General features: G+C 45.3%; 1 protein-coding gene across 1 annotated transcript in view; it reads left to right on the forward strand.

Annotated features, from left to right (window-relative positions):
• The window catches only part of CUBN (cubilin), a 211485-nt gene that overhangs the window by 116559 nt on the left and 70978 nt on the right, over positions 1-23948 (forward strand). Inside the window, exons 30-31 of the mRNA XM_063452505.1 lie at positions 11465-11639; positions 11771-11952. Coding sequence (XP_063308575.1) covers positions 11465-11639; positions 11771-11952 — 357 coding nt within the window. The remainder of the gene's footprint in view (positions 1-11464; positions 11640-11770; positions 11953-23948) is intronic.

Below are 23948 nucleotides of genomic sequence, written 5' to 3' on the forward strand. Positions count from 1 at the left end.
GCCGTCCAATCAGGGTCCCAACTGAACTTGCGTGATGGAACGGTGGTTGACTTTTCTGGGGATAGTGAATCCCGGAAATATTCAGAGGGATGGGAAACGTAAACCTGAGTTGAGATTTCCATCCAGATATGTCGTCGTCTAAGAGTGATATGATGTACGGAACCAATGTTGATTGAGATCTGCATAACAGCGAAGAGTCCTCACGTGCTGTAGTGAGAGAGTGTAGGGGTTCCTGGTCTACATTCCACCTACAAGATAGGGTATAACATAGTGAGACCCCTAGGTACCTGCACCCCTGACTGTCCGGGTGCGTATCTCCCAGAGTAGGCCCCAGGTCAAGGGACCCAGGAATGTGAGTTCGATAACCGAAGTCAAGGTCTCCCTATAGAGGGATACCTCCCTTCTGAGCTTAGAGTCCCGCGAAAACATAATGTCCTCCAATACGCAGGCAAGGCGTAAAGTTCCTTCGCTCACAACAGTTGACTCCAGAGAGCAGATATAACGAAAAAACAAAAAACAAGGGACTAGCTTCAACCATCCGAATCATGTGATGTCTCGATTGAGAATGTCAGCAGCCCTATCTGAGTCTGCTACACATCATGAGTCTGCTACAACCCAGCGGTAGGTTGTGACCCGACTCTGACATCCGTGTAGGAGTCGGGGCACCCCGGATTCCTCTATAGAATCTCGTAGAGCTTCTCGATGGTAGATGAAAAGGTGGGTTAGTGAGAAACCAAACCAAGATGGCTCCCGCGAGGAATGTAGAGTATAGACGGAGGGCCCTCCACCTCCGAACCATGTTCTCCAGATATGCGCTCAGAGTAGTAGGGGCAGTCCTGTCATCTTATTCCGAGATTGTAATGACTCAAGTCAACCAGGGTTTCCGGACTTTCCATGCGTACGGAGCACCTGCAGACCGGGTAGAGGGCCTTCCCTAGTCTTGTTACCCGAGCAATGCAGTGCCTGTTTGCCCCCTGAAGGTCTCAGTATCTCATGTCATCTTGATCTGGGAAAAAACTGTCTGTGCAGTTTGTCGGCAATGGTCCAGATATCTGAAACAGAATGCAATTATCTGTTTCATATAGCGCAGAATATACCAAAACCTGCACTCTGTATACCTGAGGCTAATCCATTAGCCGTACCTTCTCCAGGAGTGTGTGTAAATAAGCAGGAGTCTCCCCCCGCTATACCTCTGTGAGCATTTATCGTGTGGTGTACAGTGGTCCGAATCCAGTAGATCCATTACAGAAGGTGAAATAGAGGGATCCAGTCTAAATATGTATCCTGCGTGATCAGGCAGCCCTCTATAACGAAATCGGTAGCACGGTCGTAAGATCTACTTAAATGCAGGAGGGACGCCCCTCTATGCAGTCATCATTGTCCTGTACAGGTACAAGCCTGTGTGGTGAACAAATGGACGGCACCGTAGTGCGTTGAGTGTATGAGAGAGCCACGCTCTCTAATAATGTGACCGAACTCTGTGTCAGCGTCTGGTTGAGCAGGCAGCACCCGTTAATAACCAGACAGTAGAGTCTACCTCCGTGACCGGTTTTCTCTACGAGAATGTGTCACTCAAAACATGACCTCTGTATCCAGCTCAGTAACGGGCTGAGGTTGAGGGAGGGCCGCGCCCTCTAATAACAGATCAGTGTCCGGTTCCGTATATGAGAGGGGTTCGCTCTGTTCGTGAAAGTAAAATATCATTCTCGGATTGAGGTGATGGAAGGTATTGAGGTGCCCGTGTACTGGTGTCCTCTTGGATGGTAAGGCAGCAGTGCTTGCCCGGATACCCATCTATCTCCATGTCAATAGTGGACACTTGGCTCTTCTCAGTGATATCCTCCCAGGCCTGCGGCCAAAAGGGATTTCGGGACCCAGATAGCTCAGGCCGAACAAAGGGCACAGATAGAGCAGGCCAGTCAGAAAGGCACAGATATAGCAGGCCAATCAAGTGGGCACAGACCTAGCAGGCCAATCAAATGAGCACAGGTATAGCTGGCCAATCAGCAGGGCACAGGCATAGCCAGCCAATCCATGGAGTGCAGACGTAGCTGGCCAATCTATGGGGCACAGATGTAGCTGGCCAATCAATGGGGCGCAGACGTAGCTGGCCAATCTATGGGGCACAGACATAGCTGGCCAGGGCTGGACTGGCCCACCGGGATACCGGGAAATTTCCCGGTGGGCCGTCGGCACTTGGGGCCGGGCAGACACCTGGGTCTGCTGGCGGCCGCTGGGGGAGGTCTGCTGGCGGCCGCTGGGGGAGCAGGCTGTTCTGTCTCTGCTCTCCCGCCCCAGCGCGCAGCTTAATGAGACCGCGGCCAGAATATGACGTCATATTCCGGCCGCGGTCTCATGCAGCAGCGAGTGAGGGCGGGGGAGCAGAAACAGAACAGCCTGCTCCCCCAGCGGCTGCCAGCAGACCTCCCCCACTGGCCGCCAGTACAAAACCGCCAGCAGCCGCCAGCAGACCGCCCCCAGCGGCCGCCAGTACAAGACCCCCAGCAGCTGCCAGCAGACCTCCCCCAGCAGCCAGCAGTACAAGACCCCCAGCGGCCGCCAGCAGACCTCCCCCAGCGGCCGCCAGACTCCAGCACAAGTTCCCCAGCGGCCACCAGCGCAGACAGCCGTCTACACTGCACAACCCCCTGGCAGGTAGTAGTAATGTGTGTTATGGTGTGTCTGTCTGTCTGTGTCATGGTGTCTGTCTGTATGGTGTGTGTGTGTGTGTGTCTGTCTGTATGGTCTGTCTGTATGGTGTGTGTGTGTCTGTCTGTATGGTGTGTGTGTGCCTGTCTGTATGGTGTGTGTGTGTCTGTCTGTCATGGTGTGTGTGTCTGTCTGTGTCATGGTGTCTGTCTGTATGGTGTGTGTGTGTGTCTGTCCGTCATGGTGTGTGTGTGTATGTGTCATGGTGTGTGTGTGTGTCTGTCTGTCTGTCATGGGGTGTCTGTCTGTCTGTCCAACATGCGGTGTGTGTCTGTCTGTCCGTCATTGGGTGTGTGTCCGTCCGTCATGGGGTGTGTGTCTGTCTGTGTCATGGCCTGTCATGGTGTGTGTGTGTCATGGTATATGTGTGTTTCTGTGTCTGTCATGGTGTATATGTGTGTTTAAAAATAGTGTTTTTGCTCACCTTTTTTCCCCCACGCAGCGTGCTGGTCTCCCCTCGACTGGCCATGCCTCAATGGCTAAGATCATCAAGCTTGATGATCACAGCCAATCCAATGCTTTGCCATAGGATTGGCTGCAAAACGCTACACCAATCAGCATCTCCTCATAGAGATGCATTGAATCAATGTATCTCTATGGGGAACGTTCAGCGCCTCCAGAGTGTGGAGGCCCTGAATGTAGGTGCACTGACACAGGAAGCACCTCTAGTGACCGTCTGAGTGACTGTCACTAGCGGTGTCACTTTGAAGCAATGTAAACACTGCCTTTTCTCGGAAAAGTTAGTGTTTACGTTGAAAAGCCTGTAGAGACATGCTATAGATACCAGTACCACTACATTAAGCTGTGTGTGTGTGTGTGTGTGTGTGTGTGTGTGCGCGTCTGCTAGTGAGTGAGCTTGCTTGCATGTGTGTGTCTGCTAGTGAGTAAGCTTGTGTTTTTATGTCAATGAGCTGATGTATATCAGTGAGATTCTTTGTCTATGAGGGTGTGTATCAATGAGCTTGTGTGTGTCATTGAGATGTCAGTGTCTGCATGTGAGTATGCTTACTGTATAATTAAACGTTTTACTCTGAAAGAACCAATATTTTATATTGGAAAAAGCAATATATATATATATATATATATATATATATATATATATATTACTCAATCATCTGTCATCTGGGGTGGTAAGACATAGCCTTACATATTACATGCGACAATATATGGCGCAGTGACTTATGGGGCTGGCCTAACATTTTTTTCCAGGGCTGCTTTGTATCCCCAGTCCGGCCCTGTAGCTGGCCAATCAATGGGGCACAGACATAGCAGGCCAATCAATGGGGCACAGACATAGCAGGCCAATCAATTGGGCACAGCCATAGCAGGCCAATCAATGGGGCACAGACATAGCAGGCCAATCAAAGGGGCACAGACATAGCAGGCCACGCAAAGGGGCACAGACAGAGCAGGCCAGTTCTGGGTTGCATCTGAACGAGTAATAAGGGACCCCTGTGTTTGGGTAGAGTCCCCTAATTATCTGTAAATATTCAGGGTAACCTGAGGGGTAGGACCCCCCAGACCCCAACCCTTTAGACCATGCAATACTGTGTTAATACACCTGAACTGGGACTGGCAGTCCCTAAATGCCCAGCAGGCAAAATAGTGGTATATAGGCTGAAAAATGACTATAATGTCCATAAAACCACGATATAGAGAGCGACTTATATTTTAACTGTGAATGGGTTATGCACATGAGCCTGCAGCCCTGTTTGAGAATTCTTCATCAATATCACTTATCATCAGCATTGAATTGGTATCAGCATAGATAGGTCTCCCATACTAGTTTGAGCAAGGGTCAGGTCTGCTTAGCTTGTATGTTTTCCATGCACAGTAAGTATCTTACTAGAGAAGTCTTGGTTCTGACTCCAGGGATAAATCAGGCACATATACACTGAAGCACACGGATTGCAACCTAAGAGCATTTTGGATAATAGTGTAATAAAAAATCTTGGGGGTGGGCGGGGCCGGACCGCTGACGGGATCAGACGCTTCTGTCTGAGCTCCCGCTTTGGAGCCGAGAAAACAGCGCAAACTGGAGGCAAAACCTCCCTAACCACCCGCAACAACACCCACCTTGATCCCCAGATCCCGAGGTACGAGGGGATACCCTTCAAGCTGCCTTCAGTAACCGGACTACGGCCCGAGGCGTGAGGAGCTTGAGCCGGGATGAGACGGACGCTCTGGACCGGGGGGGGTCATCCCGGTCTGCACACACACACACAGAGACTCCTGTCAAGTCACGACACGCGGGGCAGAAAACTGCTACCCTGCTACAGAAAACCCTCCCGCGGAATTCCTCAAAATGGCCGCCACACGCCAGCCACATGTGCGCCCCACCGCAGGAGCAACTATCCAGCGCATCGGATCAACACAGCAACCTGCACTGGGACTTACACGGCGCAGACCAACGGGCAATACAATTCAACAAAGACCTCCGAGCCAGTGGAGGACGCCACTACTCACCTGGGGCCTATGGTATCTGCCTGAAGGGTGACTTTAAGGGCTGTGCCTGCAGCCATGTTCTTCCTGTGAGGCGCAACGCAACAAGTCTTCTCCAGACTGCAACGCACCCTTAAGAGCAAACAGCCTGCCAGCACTGAGTATGAACTAAAATCGAATCCAAGTAGGTCCATTAAAGCACTGTCCAATCTGCCATTAGGACCTTGCAAGATCCCAACCTAAGGACTGATCCAGTAGCTGTCCGGTACAACTTTACTACCCCTGGAAAAATGGCACCATACAGCTTGACAGAGACACGCGCTGTAACCCCAGCATTGGGTGCCCGGCGGACATATACAGGCAATATGTCAGGATCGGGACAGGGATCCAACACGCAGAGTACAAACAGTAGCCAGATACGTATACCGGACCTTAGAATGGCCGGACTAACGTAAGTAGTACAGTATAGAATGGTCAAAGACAAGCCGAGGTCGAGGGTAACAGAAGACAGGTAAGCGAGAGACAAGCCGAATCAAGGGTAACAGAGATAAGCAGAGTAAGGTAAACAAGCCGGGTCAAAACCAAAAGGGATAATAGAATACACAAGCACTGAGTGACTAGAACAAGCTAGAACCACGACAGGGCAATTAGCTAATGAAAGAAGCTCTGTTAAATACCCTGTTCAGAGCAGTAACCACGCCTCCGAGGCGTCCTGATTGGTCCTGCAGCAATTGAGTGACAGGTCGTTCCGGAGGAGTGTCCTGATGACAACTTCCTGCCTAGATGCTGTAAAAGGCAGTCACTCCCTCGCGGCCGGCCTAACATGACCGGATAGACCGTGGGAAAGGGAGCCATCAGGCCGTCTGGATGGAGGAACAGCTAAGTCTCTACCTCTTTCGGAGGTAGAGACCACAGGTACCCTGACACAATACTGGTCGAGTGCACTTGGACTAGAGCACCATCATTGCTCATTGTGTGTGTAGCACTAATGTTAATTCACTAGCCATTAAGATTAAGTAACACTCAGTACAACCAGGGGCATGCACTAAGTTTCCATGACAGACTTAGCACTCTCTCCATAGCATCATGCGCATCTCACTCACCTGACGACATACTATAGACACTAGCTTTTAGATTGCCTAGCACATATTACAACCATCACACTCAGCAAGAAATGCTATAATACTCTCGCTCATTAAGCATGATTGATAATTATCCCTACCTCTAGATTAAAGGGAAACTCCAGTGCCAGAAAAACGATTCGTTTTTCTGGCACTGGAGGGTCCCTCTCCCTCCCACCCACCAATCCCCGGTTACTGAAGGGGTGAAAACCCCTTCAGTGACTTACCTGGGACAGCGGCGATGTCCCTCGCCGCTGTCTCCGCCTCCGCGACGCTCCTCCTAGTGATTACGTCGGCCGGTGGGCGAGACTAATCTCGCTCACCGGCCGAGGAGACCTAATGCGCATGCGCGGAAATTCCGCGCATGCGCATTACGTCTCCCCATAGGAAAGCATTGAAAAATAATTTCAATGCTTTCCTATGGGGTTTTGAGCGACGCTGGAGGTCCTCACACAGCGTGAGGACGTCCAGCGACGCTCTAGCACAGGAAACCTGTGCTAGAACCCAGGAAGTGACCTCTAGTGGCTGTCTAATAGACAGCCACTAGAGGTGGAGTTAACCCTGCAATGTAAATATTGCAGTTTATGAAAAACTGCAATAATTACACTTGCAGGGTTAAGGGTAGTGGGAGTTGGCACCCAGACCACTCCAATGAGCAGAAGTGGTCTGGGTGCCTGGAGTGTCCCTTTAAGCTACGGGCAATATGTACGTTTTTATGATTCTTATATTACTGCAATGCCTTACTATGACCAAGCTTGTTATCATACAAAAATTGTGCAGCTCATTTTGACCTCATTTGTTTAACGTTGTCATTCAACTTTTGTCTTAAGTCATGAAGTCAATACGAAAGCTTGTAACTTTACACTGCACGCAAAAATAAAGAATTAAAAAAAAAAAAAATTTAAAAAAATCTTCACATCTCCTAGACATCATGTCAAATCCAAGAAAGGAATATGGGCACTTGATCCACGTGTTTCTGTAGAAAGCATGTGAATATACAGCAGGTACCTAGTGACTGACAGTGACTAAGCTCTCGATGTACAGGGGATTTGAACTCATGGAGGCAGGTTCACAGTGCAGTGCTGTTACAAATTGGCTCTGTAAGCGCCATCTTACAGAGCCAGAACCCCAGGGAAAAAAAAATAAAAAAAACCTCGATGTCCGACCACCATGGGCGGAGGAGGGGCCGCAGGCAGGCGCACCCTCCTCTAGCCGTTCGGATCTTAGAAGGAGCTGTCCCTGCATCAAAGGAGCCACGCGGCTTTAGAGGGACCCGGCCGCGACTAAGCGGCCACGTGTGTGAGCAGCCCGGCCGCTGGGTACTCGCATCTGACCGCGAGTTACCCCGGGCGCCGGCAGGCTCACACTGCAGCTCGGGGAGTCAGAGGAGGCAGCCAGACGGCTATTCTCCTGACACCCCGAGCGGAGCGCCCATAGCCCGCGGAGGGCTAACAGGCAGGCGCTTGAGGGTGGGGGAAGGGTGAAAAACGAAGGGGGAAGCTGACTTCAAGGGAACCCCCATAAACCACCACCCTGAAAGGCACACACCCCAAAGAAACAGGGGAAGCAAAGAGGAGGCAATAGGAAAGTTATACCAAACTGAAATAAATAAATAAAAATAAGATATAACTATATAATATAAAAAAATAAATAAATATAATATATAATATGACAACTAAATATAACAAAATATAACTAAATAATATATATATAATATGGATAATATAAATATATAATATGACAACTAAATATAATAAATATAAATCAGAAATAAATCATAATAAAACCCAAAGCCACCAACTAGAAGCAGGAGGCAGTGGTACTCTGACCTGTACTGTCTGCGGAGCAGCAAATAAAGAGGAAATGATGCATGGGGAGGGGAGTTTTATAGTACCTAATTTTTTTCTGATTGGTTGTTTTTCTGTGCTGCTGTGGAGTTCTAGAAAAGAGAGACTTAAGCAAATATGAAGCCTCCTGTCATGTTATAAAATTCACATGCTCCAGGAATTACATCAGTTCATTAAATAATAAGCTATCCCAAAGGAATTGTCTTGATTTAATTGTGATTTCTTTAATGATTTATACCTAGCTATTCATGCCATGGGTAAATAGGGTTCTAGTATTGAGTATCCAGTAGCCTCAGTAAGACTTGATAACTTGACAAATATCAACTAAATTCTCTTTAAATGTGGCCAAAGAATAAGACATGAGGCCACTACACCTTTTCTAGTACTGATCAAAAATAGGACATTACATTTGATAAAATTGCTATAATGCATTGAATTCCCTGATCTGTTAGCTATGAACATAGAAATCAAATATTGTGTGCTCCTGATTTAGGAGAAATATTGTAGAAATTTGAAAGGAAAAGTAAGAAGAAGCAGCTAATTAGGAAGGGTAATTGCTAAAGTTTACTAATCACTTGACAAACACACTCACTGACAGACACACACTCTCAGATACACATACACTGACTCACACATTATCACTGGCAGAGACACACATTCTCACTGACAGACACATACTGCCCCACACACACACACACACACACACTCACTGGTAGACACACACTCTCACTGATTTTACACACACTGACAGACACACACTCTTACTGATACGGACACACTCAAGCACATACACATTCACTCACACACACTCACAAATTAATTTTATTTATAGTGTTTTTAAATGTATTTTTAGGCCCAACCAGTCTCCTTACCTTTGGGAGAGCTGGAGTGAATCTTCTCTCTGGGGTCCAACGAAGCTGCTGTAATCTTCATGTTCTTCCAGCACTGCTCCCTCACGTGCCATTTAGCAATGTCGGGCGTGGTATCGAGTCATAATCCGGGTCCCAGCATCAACGCAGGGCGCACGGGGGAGCAGTGCAGGAAGAAACCACCTCCATTCTCCCCGGACAGGGTGTATTTCGGTAGTTTCCCTGCTTTACCGCATAGCTGCCCGCATCATGTGGAACCCTGAGATGGCAGCGACAAAGCATATGGGCACCTTGTGACAGAACAGTTGCACTCGAGACCTTAGGGACCCATGTTGTTTTGCCACTGACTGGATGTCAGACACCCAGAGGGTGTAACTAGGCTAATTTATAAAAGTGCTAATTTCTATTGAATTCGGCACTTTTTGAGAGATGAAGAAAGATGACAAACGTTTTATAAAATAAAACATTTCAGTAAACGTGTTTTAGGTGTTTGGAGTGTTTCTTTATTATTTAAACTCATTGGCAAATAAGTTAGAGTCAGCTCATGGTATGCTCCCAGATTTCTCAATAAAAATAAATATAACTATTGGTCATTTAGAAAACAGTGTTGCAGTACCCACTGAATCTAAATCGTACTTCCTTTTTTAACATGGATTTCATTTAGCAGAAAGACATATGCTGAAAACCCCCAAAAAATTAACAAAGCTTTTATTTTAAACCATTCTGGTTTCCGAGTCATACTTAAAATATTTGTGCATCTTGATACAATAAATTGTATTGTATTTTGCAGGGCACTGAATATTAACTTGTAATGAATGCTGAGCATTATAGAGTAAATGAATAGACTCAGAACAAGCATAGTCCCCTATAAATGGTCATAGATTGCTTTACACTGCCTCTAGTGGACATTTATGATTTAGCCTTTTAATTTTGTTTGTATTAGTTCTTATTGTATTAGTGTAAAAGATGTAATGCATTCCAGTATTTTGTGAATGGCAATACTACATTTCTTTATAAATGATATCAATATAACTAATAACTATACTAAAAAAAAATAAAAAAATGTGAAAAGATGTAAAAAAAAAAAAGAAAATACCTTTTTAAAGTATCTTCTGACCCAAGTGTTTTTTTTATACAGTTTGCAATTTGTCCAAATGTACCAAACAATAAAAATCTAATTTGCAAGTATTAGTGTTGCTACCATACATCTATAAGTATGTAACCTAGATAATGACTGCAGATGACTGACAACCAATGACTAATCCATCTATTCTGCCTATTCACCGTCCAACGCATTTTGTTTCTTGTAGCAGACAGCCGTGTTCCTATCACCAACCTTCTTTAATCGTTTTGTTGTCTTAGTCTCTACTTTGTCGACTAAATACCTACACCTTGCATCCACAACTCTTTCTATGAATATATTTCCTAACATTATCACTACATTTTAGTTATTTCCATTCTTCAGACTATGGAATCAATTTAATATAGTTGGGTAAACGTTTTGCATGATTTACTTTTGGATAAACATATAAAAGGATTTGTTTCAAAACACAAAAAAAAATAATATATTAAATATATAACAAGTATCAAAATATCGCAAAATTAAACTATGTTTTTCCAAGAATATTAAATCATTTGGGAAGCTTTTCCAACAATATTAAACTGAGGCCTCTTTTTGCTACCCATTTTCTGAAACAAATAACACCCTCTTATCAAATCGTTTTATCGATACATCTGTGTAGATCTAAAGTGCACATAAGGGTAATAAAATTCACTAATCTCAATGAACTCATAAGATTTTTCATTAACGCTCAAATTGTTGTCATTTGTCTGAATTCTATTTTATGGGCAAAAAAACTGCTTTGAAAAAAATAAAAATAATTTTCAGTAATTTTCTCTACTTGATCTGTTAAGGTCTAGATTTTGCAATTACTTGGTCAACTTCCAACAATTCCTCATTCAGTGAATAACTCTCATTATTGTACAACACATTGTAGAACACAAAGATGTTGTACCGCACGTGCTAGATTGCCAACCTCTACTCAGGAACTGTTTGGGAATCACAAAAATAAAACAAAAAACACTAAATGCTAAAGGTTTTATCCAGTCATTTCCACCCATATCGTTACCACCAGGGTGGAAATCCCAAAGTAATAATATATTAGGATGGGCATCCTGTTTATGAATCATGAATACAAATTGTGTTAATTGCATACAAACTTATCTTGAGCTCAATGTGCTGTGTTTTAGCTGCCTGTAGATATTGTTTCTTTCTTCCTTGATACATATCTTGTTTGATATTAAATATAAATGTATTTGAATTTTGAATAAATGACTTGCATACAGTCTTCATATTGTATGTTTATTGTTTTTGTAATGTTTTACATCTGCAAAAGCACTCTAAATTCATAATATGTATTCAGTATCTATTTTTGGAAATTGGTGTTTAACGTTCAGAGCATCTTCATCATTTCAGGTATATGGTGGACCTGGGATACTCTCACCAAGACTGGCTCAACTGTGTGCTCCTCTACAGCCAGGACATCCTTTGCAAGTCTCTAGCTCTGGAAATATGATCACAGTAAGATTGAAGACCGATGCATTCGTCAGTGGCAGAGGATTTAATGCTACTTGGCATGAAAATCCTGGAGGTAATGCAAATATCCATATCTGTAAACTCAAGGAATTCCTTAGATAATAAATAATATCCCCCTCCCCCTTTATTTTTACTGGAAAATAATTTGACAAGAATACTAAAATGTGTCCATGTGTTAACTTTAAGGTTGTGGAGGGATATTTCAAGCTCCTAGTGGGGAGATCCATTCTCCCAACTACCCAAGGCCTTATGAGGACAATACGGACTGTTCATGGGTTATTCGAGTCAAAGATGGTCATAGAGTCATCCTTAACTTCACCGACTTTGACGTTGAATTTCACAATTCATGTGAATACGATGCTGTTTCTGTAAGTAGCCAAGACCATCTCTTTCTTTCCTATGTCTGGGGAAAAAAAAATGCTTGTTTTTTCCTCTTTATAAACTCATTGCCATTTTGGGACTCAGGCCTCCAGAAAAGAATGGGTCATTTTTTGACAGATAAGCTACAAGCAAACAGAAGCTAACAGAATGGTTAGATCATTGCTATTGTGTGATTAACCTTCAACGATAAGCACTCTGTGATGGAGAATCAGAGAAAGGATTCAGCTTCTGGAAGCCCTGTGCTAATATTTTTTAGCAGAGCTTGAATAATATTAACTAGTATGTAATCACACAGTAAACTTCAATAAGTTTGGGCTATAGATCATGATGTGCAATACAGAAAGGCTATTTGAGCTGCTTAACTTCATAAGCTAAAGCTTCATGACGTAAAGTACTATGTATGCTGCGTTACAGTACAGGGAAGCTACAGTATATGCAGTGTTATAATAGGATACTGTGATAAAACATGTATATCATGCTATCAGCTTGACAAAACAGCATTTTCCCCTAACTTACCAGATGTAAAAAAAATACTTTATCGTTTTTTTTGTGTATCGAGTAAAATAGTGTATAGTGCAATCTGTAATGATGAGAAACTATTTCTTAACACTCTCACAGCAGACTGCTTGCTGTAAAAATATGTGAGTAATATCTTTACAACGCAGTACAGATGAGAAGTACAATACGCAAGGAAATCTGCTCAATATTTTATTTCCTCTATTGTGGGAGCGTTCCGCCCATTCTTGCTTATCTCTCTTGGTTTGGAAGGCGCTGTGATTTCCTGTGGGGCCTTCTCTCCATCAGACACCCTCTCCCTAAATCCCTTTATGAGAAACATTTGGAATACAGACTGTTTGAGTTTAAGTTTTGTATATCCTACATACAATTCTGCGTTCCTGAAAACAAGGAAAGCCTGTTACATACAATAATAAGCAATATACTTTTAAAGGGACATTACATGCAGTGATTATTCGTGGGGAGGCACCCAGGGAAAGCTGCTAATAGTGGCTGGGGAGGTTTAACTCCCGAACAGGGTCCTTGCATATGGCCCATAGTCCTTGGGCAGGAGGCTAGCTAGCAGGCTCCTCCAGTAGCTCATGGCATAGTCACGTTTGCCACATAAGCTAAAGCTTCTTTTTGGGGGAGCACGATAGCACAACAAATGGATGTGTTTTCAGCTACTTGCCCCTGTGAGGAGATTAACTTTAAATAAAAGTTTTTGTTTTTTTTTAAAGAATGTTGCTTGTCTGTTTTTCTGTTTTTTGTATTTTCTATAAAATGTCTGAAAATGAAGGTCAATGTGATCATACAGTGTCTCTTTAAATAATAATAATAAAACATTCCTTCGTAAGTTTTTGAATCTTCTGAAGTCAGTGTCCACACACTCTCTGCTATGGGAGGATGTGGTTAGTACAGTTGTTACTCTGTAAAAGCTGTCTGAAATCTCCTTTTTGGTTCCCTGCCAGGCTGACACAGAAATATGGTTTGTGATGACAGTTAGGAAACAAATGTCCATTTAGTCTGAAAAATTACAATGATTTGTTCCTCTCTAGTGAACTATGCTCACCTAAAGCTAGCAACCCCCTTGCTGTGTTAGCCTTAAAATTGCACTCTGAATAGATACTCTAGAATAAATCAGGGTTCTTCAAATTCTGTCCATCGAGAAGTTGGTGAACTACAACTCCTGTGATTCTCTGGCTATCTATTTCACTCAACAGACTATGGGAATTGTAGTTTAGAAACATGCTGAGAGTGTAGATATTTTTTTTTTTAATTCTTATTTAATTCTTATTTTTGAGGTGCGTAAAAGTTTCATGTTGGTTACATGTGACAGGGTTACAATACATGTAGAAAAAAAATATACATATATGCAAGATAAATTTGTCAGATATAACGCACCAATTTTTGTAATATTTAACTTGTTAAAACATTGCACAGGTTAGAGGTTTTCACATGAATTTTAAATCATCCTTTGTACAATTGTTAGACCAGGTCTGTCCTTGGTGTGTCAGCGTGTATATGCCTCTATGTTGGCAGGGTATGTGTGTGGGGTGGCGAGGTGTCAGTCGGCATTTAATGTGAGTTGAGCGTGGGTCGATCAAGCTTGTGAGCGAGATGTGCAGGTGCCTGGTGTAACGTAGCTGGATGTGTGTCGTGAGAGACTGAGTTGTGTCTCGTCTTGGTCAGATGGTGCTGTGAGGGTAGGCCCCTGCCATCTGGGGTGGGTGCCCCTAACCAAGGGGGCCGCGGGGATGAGAGGGCAGGGCCGCCATCAGGGGGTGTCAACCGTAACGGTTGTCACGGGCCCGGCGGCCCTGGGGGGCCCGGCTGCCCGGGCCCCACGTGTGGGGCCCATCGGGTGGCCCACACACTTAGGGCCACCCGATGAGCCCCCTCCTTCAGGGGCCTGGTAAGCGCTGTGGCCGTGGTATAGCGCGACCGGGCCCCTTTAAAAAAAAAAAAAGCAGCCGCAAGTGCTGCTGGGAGGAAGTGGTCACTTCCTCCCAGCACACTCCGCGCGGGAGGAGCACGCGCGCAAGTGAAGAAGGAGTTGCGCCGACTCCCATCATCCCCAGCCACCCTCCTGCAAAGGTAAGAGACAGGAGGGTGACTAGAAAATGAGCACTGTGTATGTGTGTCTTTCTGTGTATGTCTGTCTGTGTATGTATGTCTATGTATGTCTGTATGTATGTCTATGTATGTGTCTGTCTGTAAGTCTGTGTATGTATGTCTGTCTGTATGTATACATGTATGTGTATGTCTATGTATGTATGTCTGTATGTATGTCTATGTATGTGTCTGTCTGTAAGTCTGTGTATGTCTGTCTGTCTGTATGTATACATGTATGTGTATGTCTATGTATGTCTGTGTATGTATGTCTGTGTATGTATGTCTGTGTATGTATGTCTGTATGTCTGTATACATGTATGTGTCTGTCTGTATGTATGTCTATGTATGTATGTATGGCTATGTATGTATGTATGTATGTATGTATGTGTCTGTCTGTCTGTATGTCCATGTATGCATGTCTGTATGTGAATGTCTATGTATGTGTCTGTATGTGTATGCATGTATGTATGTCTGTATGTGTTTGTATATGTATGTATGTCTGTGTATGTATGTATTCATGTCTGTCTGTATGCATGTATGTATGTCTATGTATGTGTCTGTCTGTAAGTCTGTGTATGTATGTCTGTATGTATGTATGTCTGTATGTCTGTGTGTCTGTATGTATGTATGTGTCTGTATGTCTGTATGCATGTATGTCTATGCATGTTTGTCTATGTATGTCTGTATGTCTATGTCTGTATGCATGTGTGTATGTCTGTATGCATGCATGTATGTCTGTGTATGTATGTCTGTCTGTATGTATGTGTATGCCTGGCTGTATGTATGTATGTATGTATGTATGTCTATGTATGTCTGTCTGGATGCATGCATGCATGTATGTATGTCTATGTCTGTCTGTCTGTATGTATGTCTGTGTGTGTATGTATATGTGTGTGTATGTATGTCTGTATGTCAGTATGAATGTATGTCTGCACATCATTATGAACGTATGTCTCTGTGTATGGATGTCTGTATGTATGCATGTATGTCTGTCAGTAGGTCTGTATGCATGTATGTCAGTCTGTATGTATGAATGTATGTCTGTATGTCATTATGAATGTATGTGTGTATGGATGTCAGAGTCTGTATGTCTGTATGTATGAATGTGTGTATGTATGTATGTATGTATGTATGTCGGTGTCTGTATGTATGTGTCTTTATGTCTTCATGCCTGTGTGTCTGTATGTATGTTAGTATGTCTCTGTCTTTTACTATGTATGCCTGTGTGTATGTCTCAGTATGTGTGTGTCAGTATTTATGCCTGTATGCGTGTATGTCTGTTTCCGTATGTGTGTCTGTTAGTATGTATCTGTGTCCTTTTGTATCAGTGTGTGTGTTTGTGTCTGTGTATGTATTCCTGTGGGCGGTATTTGGAGGTGGACCCAGTGGGCGGTATTTGGAGGCGGGCCCCTGGGGGCCCAGACCCTGAGCTGAGTTAGGGGCCCCAAAATTACTGGTGGCTGCCCTGTGAGAGGGTATGGCTGGAGGACGCCAGCTGGTTGTAGTGTAGGTTTGATTAGCTGCGCTTTGTCATCGTGGTGTTGTTGCTGTTTCCAACACTGAATGCATTGGATAAGCGTGTAACATGACTGGTAAAACATGCGTTAATAAAATAAAAATAAAAAGCCAAAGTATATAAAAGGTACAACGTAATCGGAGAACACAAATATCTGTTGCCCGTTTAGCCTAAAAAAGGGTAGATTACAGGAGAAAGAAGCCCCTGAAAAAGTAGGCTCTTATTGAGTTCATAAGTCCTTGCGAACCATCTAATTGTCCCGTTGCTCGAGCCGCTGTGGCTCCCTCTTGAGTCAGGGGGCTGCCCTCTGCTGTCTGGGTTCCCGTGGGATGAAGGGGACCACCGTGGCTGGGTCCCAAAGTCCTGTTGGCACAGTTCCAGGTGTCTCAGGGTTTGGAGTGGATATCTCCAGGTTGCGTAGAAATGTTGGTGCCTCACTCATTGTTGCTAGGGTATGGGTGGTTCCATCTCTGGTGACTATGACTGTGCAGTTTGCTCCCCATTTGTAGACCAGATTTGCTGCTCGAAGTTGGGCAGTGACACTGCCAAAAGCTTTGCGTTGAAGGAGTGTGACCTTTGTGAGATCTTGGTAGAATGTGAGAGAGGTGTTTTCAAACAGTAGTGGCATTTTGCCTCTTAGGGCCGACATGATTTGAATCTTGTCTTGGATTGTGATGCATCTGAGGATCACATCGCAAGGCTGTGTGGGTTTGAGCGGGGTGGTGTTGGTGAGACGGTAGACTCCGTCAATGGTGATTTTTTTTGCCGCTGTGTGGGGCAGAATTGTGGCTAGAAGTCGCCGGATGTAGTGTGGTAATTCCTCCGCTGTTGTAGTTGGGATTCCCCGTATTTTGATATGGGTGCGTCTTTGGCGGTCTTCTACCGCTGCTAGTTTGTGTGTGAGGGTATGCTGAGTAGCCTGGATCTGGGTCATTGATTCATCTAGTTTGGCCAGATGGTTCTGTACTGCCATCACTTCTTCCTCTGTGACTCTCACCCGTTCTGTGACCGCGTGCACCTCCTTTTTTAGGAGAGCAGAATCGGCGGCCAGCAGTTTGTGTATGTCTGCTAGCAATATTTTTAAGTCCCTTTTGGTTGTTGGGGCAGAGTCATATGAGGAGTCCTGCACTGAGGGCTGTGGGATCTCCTCATCCTGTTGTTCACGGGTCGGGTGGTGTTCGGCTGTCGCTGCTTGCGGTACTTCCGCGGGCGCGGGTTTGTGTGGAGTAGGCCGTAGGAGCATTTCCCTAATGTCCCTGGTCTTCGCTGCAGCTTGGGGCTTTTGTGAGCGTCGGCCCATTACCTGTTCGTGCACTGTCGGCTGGGCCGGAGTGGAGGTATGTGCCTGTTTAGCCTCTCTTGCCGCTATACTCTCCAGCAGATCCCCCAGGTCCGGGATCGATGGCGTGTAGTAGGCTCGAGACCTCCGTCTCCTTTGGGGTAGTCTCTGAGCCGTGAAGAAAGGCATCAATCGGTGCCGGACGGCTTGCTGGAGCAGGTGGTGAGGGTTTCGGGTGTGGTGAGGGCTCAGGTTGGCTGATATTTGTGGGATTGATCAGTTTTGTTTCGGAGCAAGCTGAAATGGCGTCCTGTTGGGTTTGCTTGCAAGCTCCGCCCCCCGAGAGTCTAGATATTGACAACCATCTCTGTAAAATTGCATTTTTGCACATTGTCCAACCCTTGCTTCCTCCTTCAAGGGCCATCTATAATATTAATAGGACCCTGGGCAAAGCATTTTCTTGGGTCCCCTGGACCCTGTCCCGTCCCTCACTCTGGCATGCAATCACGCCTTTCACCCCAACACAGTGGGGGAACTAAAGTAGAGAGGTGCAAGACATACTTACACATATATACTGATAGACATGTTGACACACATTCAGACAGACACACATACAGACATACTGACATACACATATACACACAGAAACACACACTGACAGACATGCTGACACACAGACATACACTGACAGACATACTGACACACTCACATTCACACTGACAGATATACTGACACATATACCCTGACCGGCATACCGACACACAAACAGATGCACTGACAGACATACTGACACACACAGACACACACTGACAGACATACTGACACACATATACTGACAGACATACTGACACACACCGACACACACAGACAGGCATACTGACACACACAGGCCTACATTGACACACACAGACAGAGATACTGATACACACACTGACAGACATACTGACATACTGACACACACACAGACACACTGGCAGACACATACTGACAGACAAACTGACACACACAGACATACACTAAAATACATACTGACACACACACTGACAGACATTCTGACACGCACAGACACATACACTGACAGACATACTGACTCACACAGACACACTGACATACACATATACTGACAGACATACTGACACACACAGGCAGACAATCTTACATACATACTGACACACACAGCCATACTGTCACACACTGACAGACATACTGAAACGCATTCACACACACGCAAAATGTACACACTTAAAATGTACACTTAAACCCACCTCCCATTTCCAACCTTGGAGGGTGGCTTCCCTGGGGACTAAGGCTATTGGGGGTTTCCGACTGGCTCTCCCGAGCCAGCCCCCTCCTCTCTGTATCCTTGGTCTCTCGCAACTCTTTCTAGGAGGAAGTGACTTGCGGCTGTCACTTCCTCCCATGCCACCAAAAAGCAAGGGGGCCCGGTCATGCTGTTAAAGGACCATAGGGAGTGACCGGGCCCATGCTTACAAATTCCCACCGGGTGACCCTCAGGGCATGGGATACCCGGTGGGCCTTCTTAGTTTGCAGGCCCCTGGCTGCACCGGAGGGTCCAGGGGGGAGGGAGGGAATAAATAGTTGAGGGCAACGGGGCCCGCTGCCTTGGGTCCCTTAGGAGTAACTGGGCCCATGGCAGCTACCCCATTTGCCCCATGTTAAGGATGGCCCTGCCTCCATCAGATAATTATATTTTGTTTTAGTTCTTTATTTAAAGTGACATTCATTATCTTTGAGATCTTAAATCATGTTTTATCTCTTCATTATGAATATTGAATGTATTGTGGGTACTGAAAGTAATACTCGAAGCACCATAACCACCACAGCACTATGTAATGGTTATGGTGTCAGAAATACCCTGGCACCCTTAATGTAAGTAGTCAAACAGTTTTTTTTGAATGATTTAATTTCTAACCTGGAGTCTGCTGGGTGCCTCTCCCTGCCCTTTCCCTGCTGGTCTGAGCTCTGGAAACCCTCTGGCTGAGTTAAGCAGCAGCGTCCAGCTCTCTCGGCTGATGTAGTGGAGACGTGGAGCGTTGCCCTGGCAAGCTTTCTAAATTGATTACTTACACTGAGGTATACCGCGCCAGTTGGGAACTAGAAAGGGTCCTAGTACAATTATGTTTTGAGCCCTTGAAGACACATGCCCATCAGGTGGCCCTAAGTGCATAGGCCACTCTATGTGTCCCATCACCGTGAAGTCCCCAGTGTAGCCGCAACACCAGCACCTGCTGTAGTTCTGCCACTGCACCTTCCTTATTACAGGCACTTTTTCATGGAAATTGGAAAACCTTTTCAAGAAATTCAAGACAATTTCCAGTGGACAGAAATTATTCCTCAGCTGGGGTATTCAAGGTATCTACCATCAGATATAAAATATCTCTCTTCTGGGACAGACAAAACATCCTCCATGTGGCACAGGAGATGCCTTTTGTTTAGACATGAAAGACATCATGCCATGAGAACATCCCAGGTCAGCATAGAGGGAGTGCTAGTTGTGTGATTGCACAGGGCACCACCCAGAGAAGGGCATTGCCACATCACCCTCCCAAATTACTGGGAAAAAAATGTGGGAACTCACCCAAGATTTCCACCACTCCAAGATGGGTGCAATGCCCTGTGTTTATTTAGCACAATGCAATCAAATGTAATAACACACTTGTACTGCATTTGTTGGTGTCCTTTTTGTGGTTTCCCCATAAGTGGGAAACCAAAGAACACATTTGGACAAGGCTGGTGTTTAGAAGGGGCTGTGGTGAAATGTGTGTCGGAAGAGGAGCCTGTTTATTGTGTACTAGGAGCCGTAGTGTGAGTTCATGTGCTCATAAATAGGAGCTTTTGAGATTGTGTGTATTCATAGGACCTGTAAAGTGTGTGCGTGTGTATCTAGGGGCTGCAGTGTGAGTGTATGTGTATTGGGGTTGCATTGTGTGTTTATCAAGGAGCTGTAGTATATATTTATGTGTGTGTATATATATATATGGTAAAGTTGGTGTATAATGAGGAGAAGTATGTATGTGTGTATGGGTGAATATATATGGGGATGGAGTGTTTAGTGTTAGTGTTGAAGAGTTTATGTGTGTGATGATGTGTGTGTGGAGTGCACTGTGTGTGTATGAAGAGGTGTACTCTGTGTGGGTGAGAGTGTACTGTATGCGGAGGGGTTTACTATCTGTGAGGGTGTGCTGTGTGTAAGATAGTGTAGGGGGAGGGACTTTAAAATTTTTACTTTAATAACTATTTAAAAAAACAAATATTATTCCCTTTCCCTGTTCTTACCTTGCAGGAAGGGGGTGACATAATTAGATGTGTGCTGGTTCAGAGGGCTGCCTATCCACCAGGTACAGGGGAGGTGATAACATCAGAGTCAGTGGCGTACATACCAGGGTCGCAGGGGTCGCGGCTGCGACCGGGCCCGGCCCACCAGGGGGCCCGGCCGCCCCTGCGACCCGGTATGTACGCTCTGGGCCAGCCTCTTCTCCTGGGGGGCCCAGGAGCCGGCCACCTCCGGGCCCCCCGAGGCTGGCCCTGCTTACACCCGGCGGCCGGCTGGTGCGCGAGGGAGCACTCTCCCCTGAGTGCTTCCTCTTCAGCTCCCTCGCGCACCGCACTGATACCGGAGCCGGAAGATGATGTCATCTTCCGGCGCCGGTATCAGTACGCGGCGCGCGAGGGAGCTGAAGAGGAAGCACTCAGGGGAGAGTGCTCCCTCGCGCGCCCGCAGGACCAGCCAGCCCGCCGGGTGACCGCCCCCCCCAGGAGCCCAGCAGCACCACTGGACCCCAGGGAATCCCCTCAGCACTCCAAAAGGTAAGGAGGCTGGGGGGATTAAATAAAAAAAAAACGTGTAAGTGTAAGTGTGTGTGAGTGTTAGTGTGTGTGTGTGTGTGAGTGTTAGTGTGTGTGTGTGTGTGTGAGTGTGAGTGTGTTAGTGTGTGTTAGTGTGTGTGAGTGTTAGTGTGTGTGTGTGTGTTAGTGTGTGTGTGTGTGTGTGTGAGTGAGTGTTAGTGTGAGTGAGTGTTAGTGTGTGTGTTAGTGTGTGTGTTAGTGTGTGTGTTAGTGTGTGTGTTGGTGTTTGTGTTAGAGTGTGTGTCTGCTAGTGAGTGTCAGTGAGTGTGTTACTGTGTGTGTCTGTTACTGAGTGTGTTTGTGTGTGTGTGTGTTAGTGAGTCTGTTTGATGTCTGTTAGTGAGTGTGTGTTTGTCAGTGAGAGTGTATGTTTTGTAAGTGAGTGTGTATGTATGTCTGCCGCTGAGTGTGTCTTTGTCAGTAAATGTGTGTGTCTGTTAGCTAGTGTGTATGCATTTGTTTGTGAGAGTGTGTGTGTGTGTGTCTTCAGCACTTACCTTTCTCCAGCGCCGGACTCCCATGGCACTGGGGATCCCTCCGCCTCTCAGCTCCGAATGCGCATGCACGGCAAAAGCCGCGCACGCATTCAAACCGCCCATAGGAAAGCATTACTCAATGCTTTCCTATGGACGTTCAGTGTCTTAAAATGGCGGAAGCGCCTCTAGCGGCTGTCAGTGAGACAGCCACTAGAGGCTGGATTAACCCTCAGTGAAACATAACAGTTTCTCTGAAACTGCTATGCTTTCAGCTGCAGGGTTAAAACTAGAGGGACCTGACACCCAGACCACTTCATTGAGCTGATGTGATCTGGGTGTCTGTAGTGGTCCTTTAAGTGTGTGTGCATCTCCATGCAGTGGCGTACATACCGCGGTCGCAACCCCTGCGACCAGGTGCCCGCCGCCATGTGTTGCTGCCCCGGCCCGCGCAGAGTAAGCGCGAGGGGGGGGGGCCCACGGATCAATTTTCGCACCGGGGCCCCATGGGTCATGTGTACGCCACTGATCAGAGTTATCTCTTTTTGATCGCCAGCAATTACACAGAATGACAAACACACACACACAAACACACACACACACACACAGAATGACCCATACACACACACAGGCTGACTCATACACACACACACACACAATGACCCATACAGACAGACTGACTCATACACACACACACAGACTGACTCATCCAAATACAGACTGACCCACCCATACATCCCATTGTACAGCACTACGGAATCTGATGGCGCTATATAAATAATACAATTATAATAAATAATAATATTATAAACTGACACACACACATATAGACTGACGCATGCACCCCCAGATCCCCCCTCCCCAAACAGACTGACCCATACACACAGACTGAACTCCCCCCTCAAAGACTGACACACACACACACACAGATAAGATGCATCGCTCCTCCTGTGCTCTGAGCAAAGCTGAGCTTCCTTTACTCTCCCTGTCACTCTCCCCTGCTGCTCGTTGGGACCCAGGAGGAAGTGAAGTGTAATCTCTTCCTCCCAGCACAGTGCCCCCTGTGGCTTCATGGGAAAACGCCATCTATGTTTCTAGCTGATAACAGTGTGTTATCTTTTGTAGTACTCAGGAATCCAAGAATTTCTAAGATTTACTGCGGTTATGTTGGCATCATTGGGCTAATTTGCAGTTATTAAATACACTTTGGACACCTGTTATTTTATTGGCTTTAATATAACTCAGCATAAAATAAATATTAACTAAAACTTGTGAGCGACACCAACGCAAACAGCAATATTACTGTTAGTTGTGAAACCTTGCATTAAAAATATAATGATCTCATAAATTGCTATGAACCCACCTGTTAATTATATAACCAGCATACTTCGCTAAGCAGTGAAAAGTAATAAATTGGAAAATTAATTGCAAATGTTAGGCGACAATTGCTGCCTTGAAAAAAATTCACAGCGTTCATTTTCCTCATTTTAGTTTCATTATTTTTGCACATGTGTGCAGTCAATGTATCACAAGTGACTTTAGTTTGTAAAGCCCTTTTTGCGATTTCAGCCAAATAGAATTTGCTTTACTTATAATTAGGAAATATGATCCTTCTATCCCGTTATCTGACCTAGAGAAAGCAGCAGATCTCGTGGGAAAAAGCAATATCTGGCTATTCTCACACACGCTTGCATGCTCACACTCACATCTGTTACAGGTAGTAATCGTTAACCCCTTCACTGCCAAGCGGTTTTGCAGAAAAACACCACATAACACTGGTTACCTGCACTGTGACGTCCAATCTCAGAATAATATGAACAGGCTAATTGCCTATTTGACATTTGCTTGAATCTAGTAGCTCAGTATCAATGATAAAGGCATAGCTTGGCAGAATAATATTTGGCCAGTGGTCCAAATCATGAGGACTGGCCTAAAAATGAACGACGGTCTACTCTTATAGATGACACACGTCATCTGTCATTTCTTCAAAACAAGGTTTTCACTAGCGCACTACATGACTTGCAGATCTCATTTCAATTTAAAAAGCTGGTAAAAAAAAACAATGGGTGGAACTTCAATGCATGCTTGCTTATCACACGTTTTTGGTTAAAATAACAGAAAATCTTATCGAAACAATGTGACTCATACATTAGGATAATCTCCTAAAACTTGAGACCGTTGTAAATTGCACTGACAAGTAAGTTCAAGAAGATCGCTGTCAGTGTGACAGCTGTTAAT

Source organism: Pelobates fuscus, chromosome 4, assembly GCF_036172605.1.
Source record: "Pelobates fuscus isolate aPelFus1 chromosome 4, aPelFus1.pri, whole genome shotgun sequence".
Lineage (NCBI taxonomy): Eukaryota > Metazoa > Chordata > Amphibia > Anura > Pelobatidae > Pelobates > Pelobates fuscus.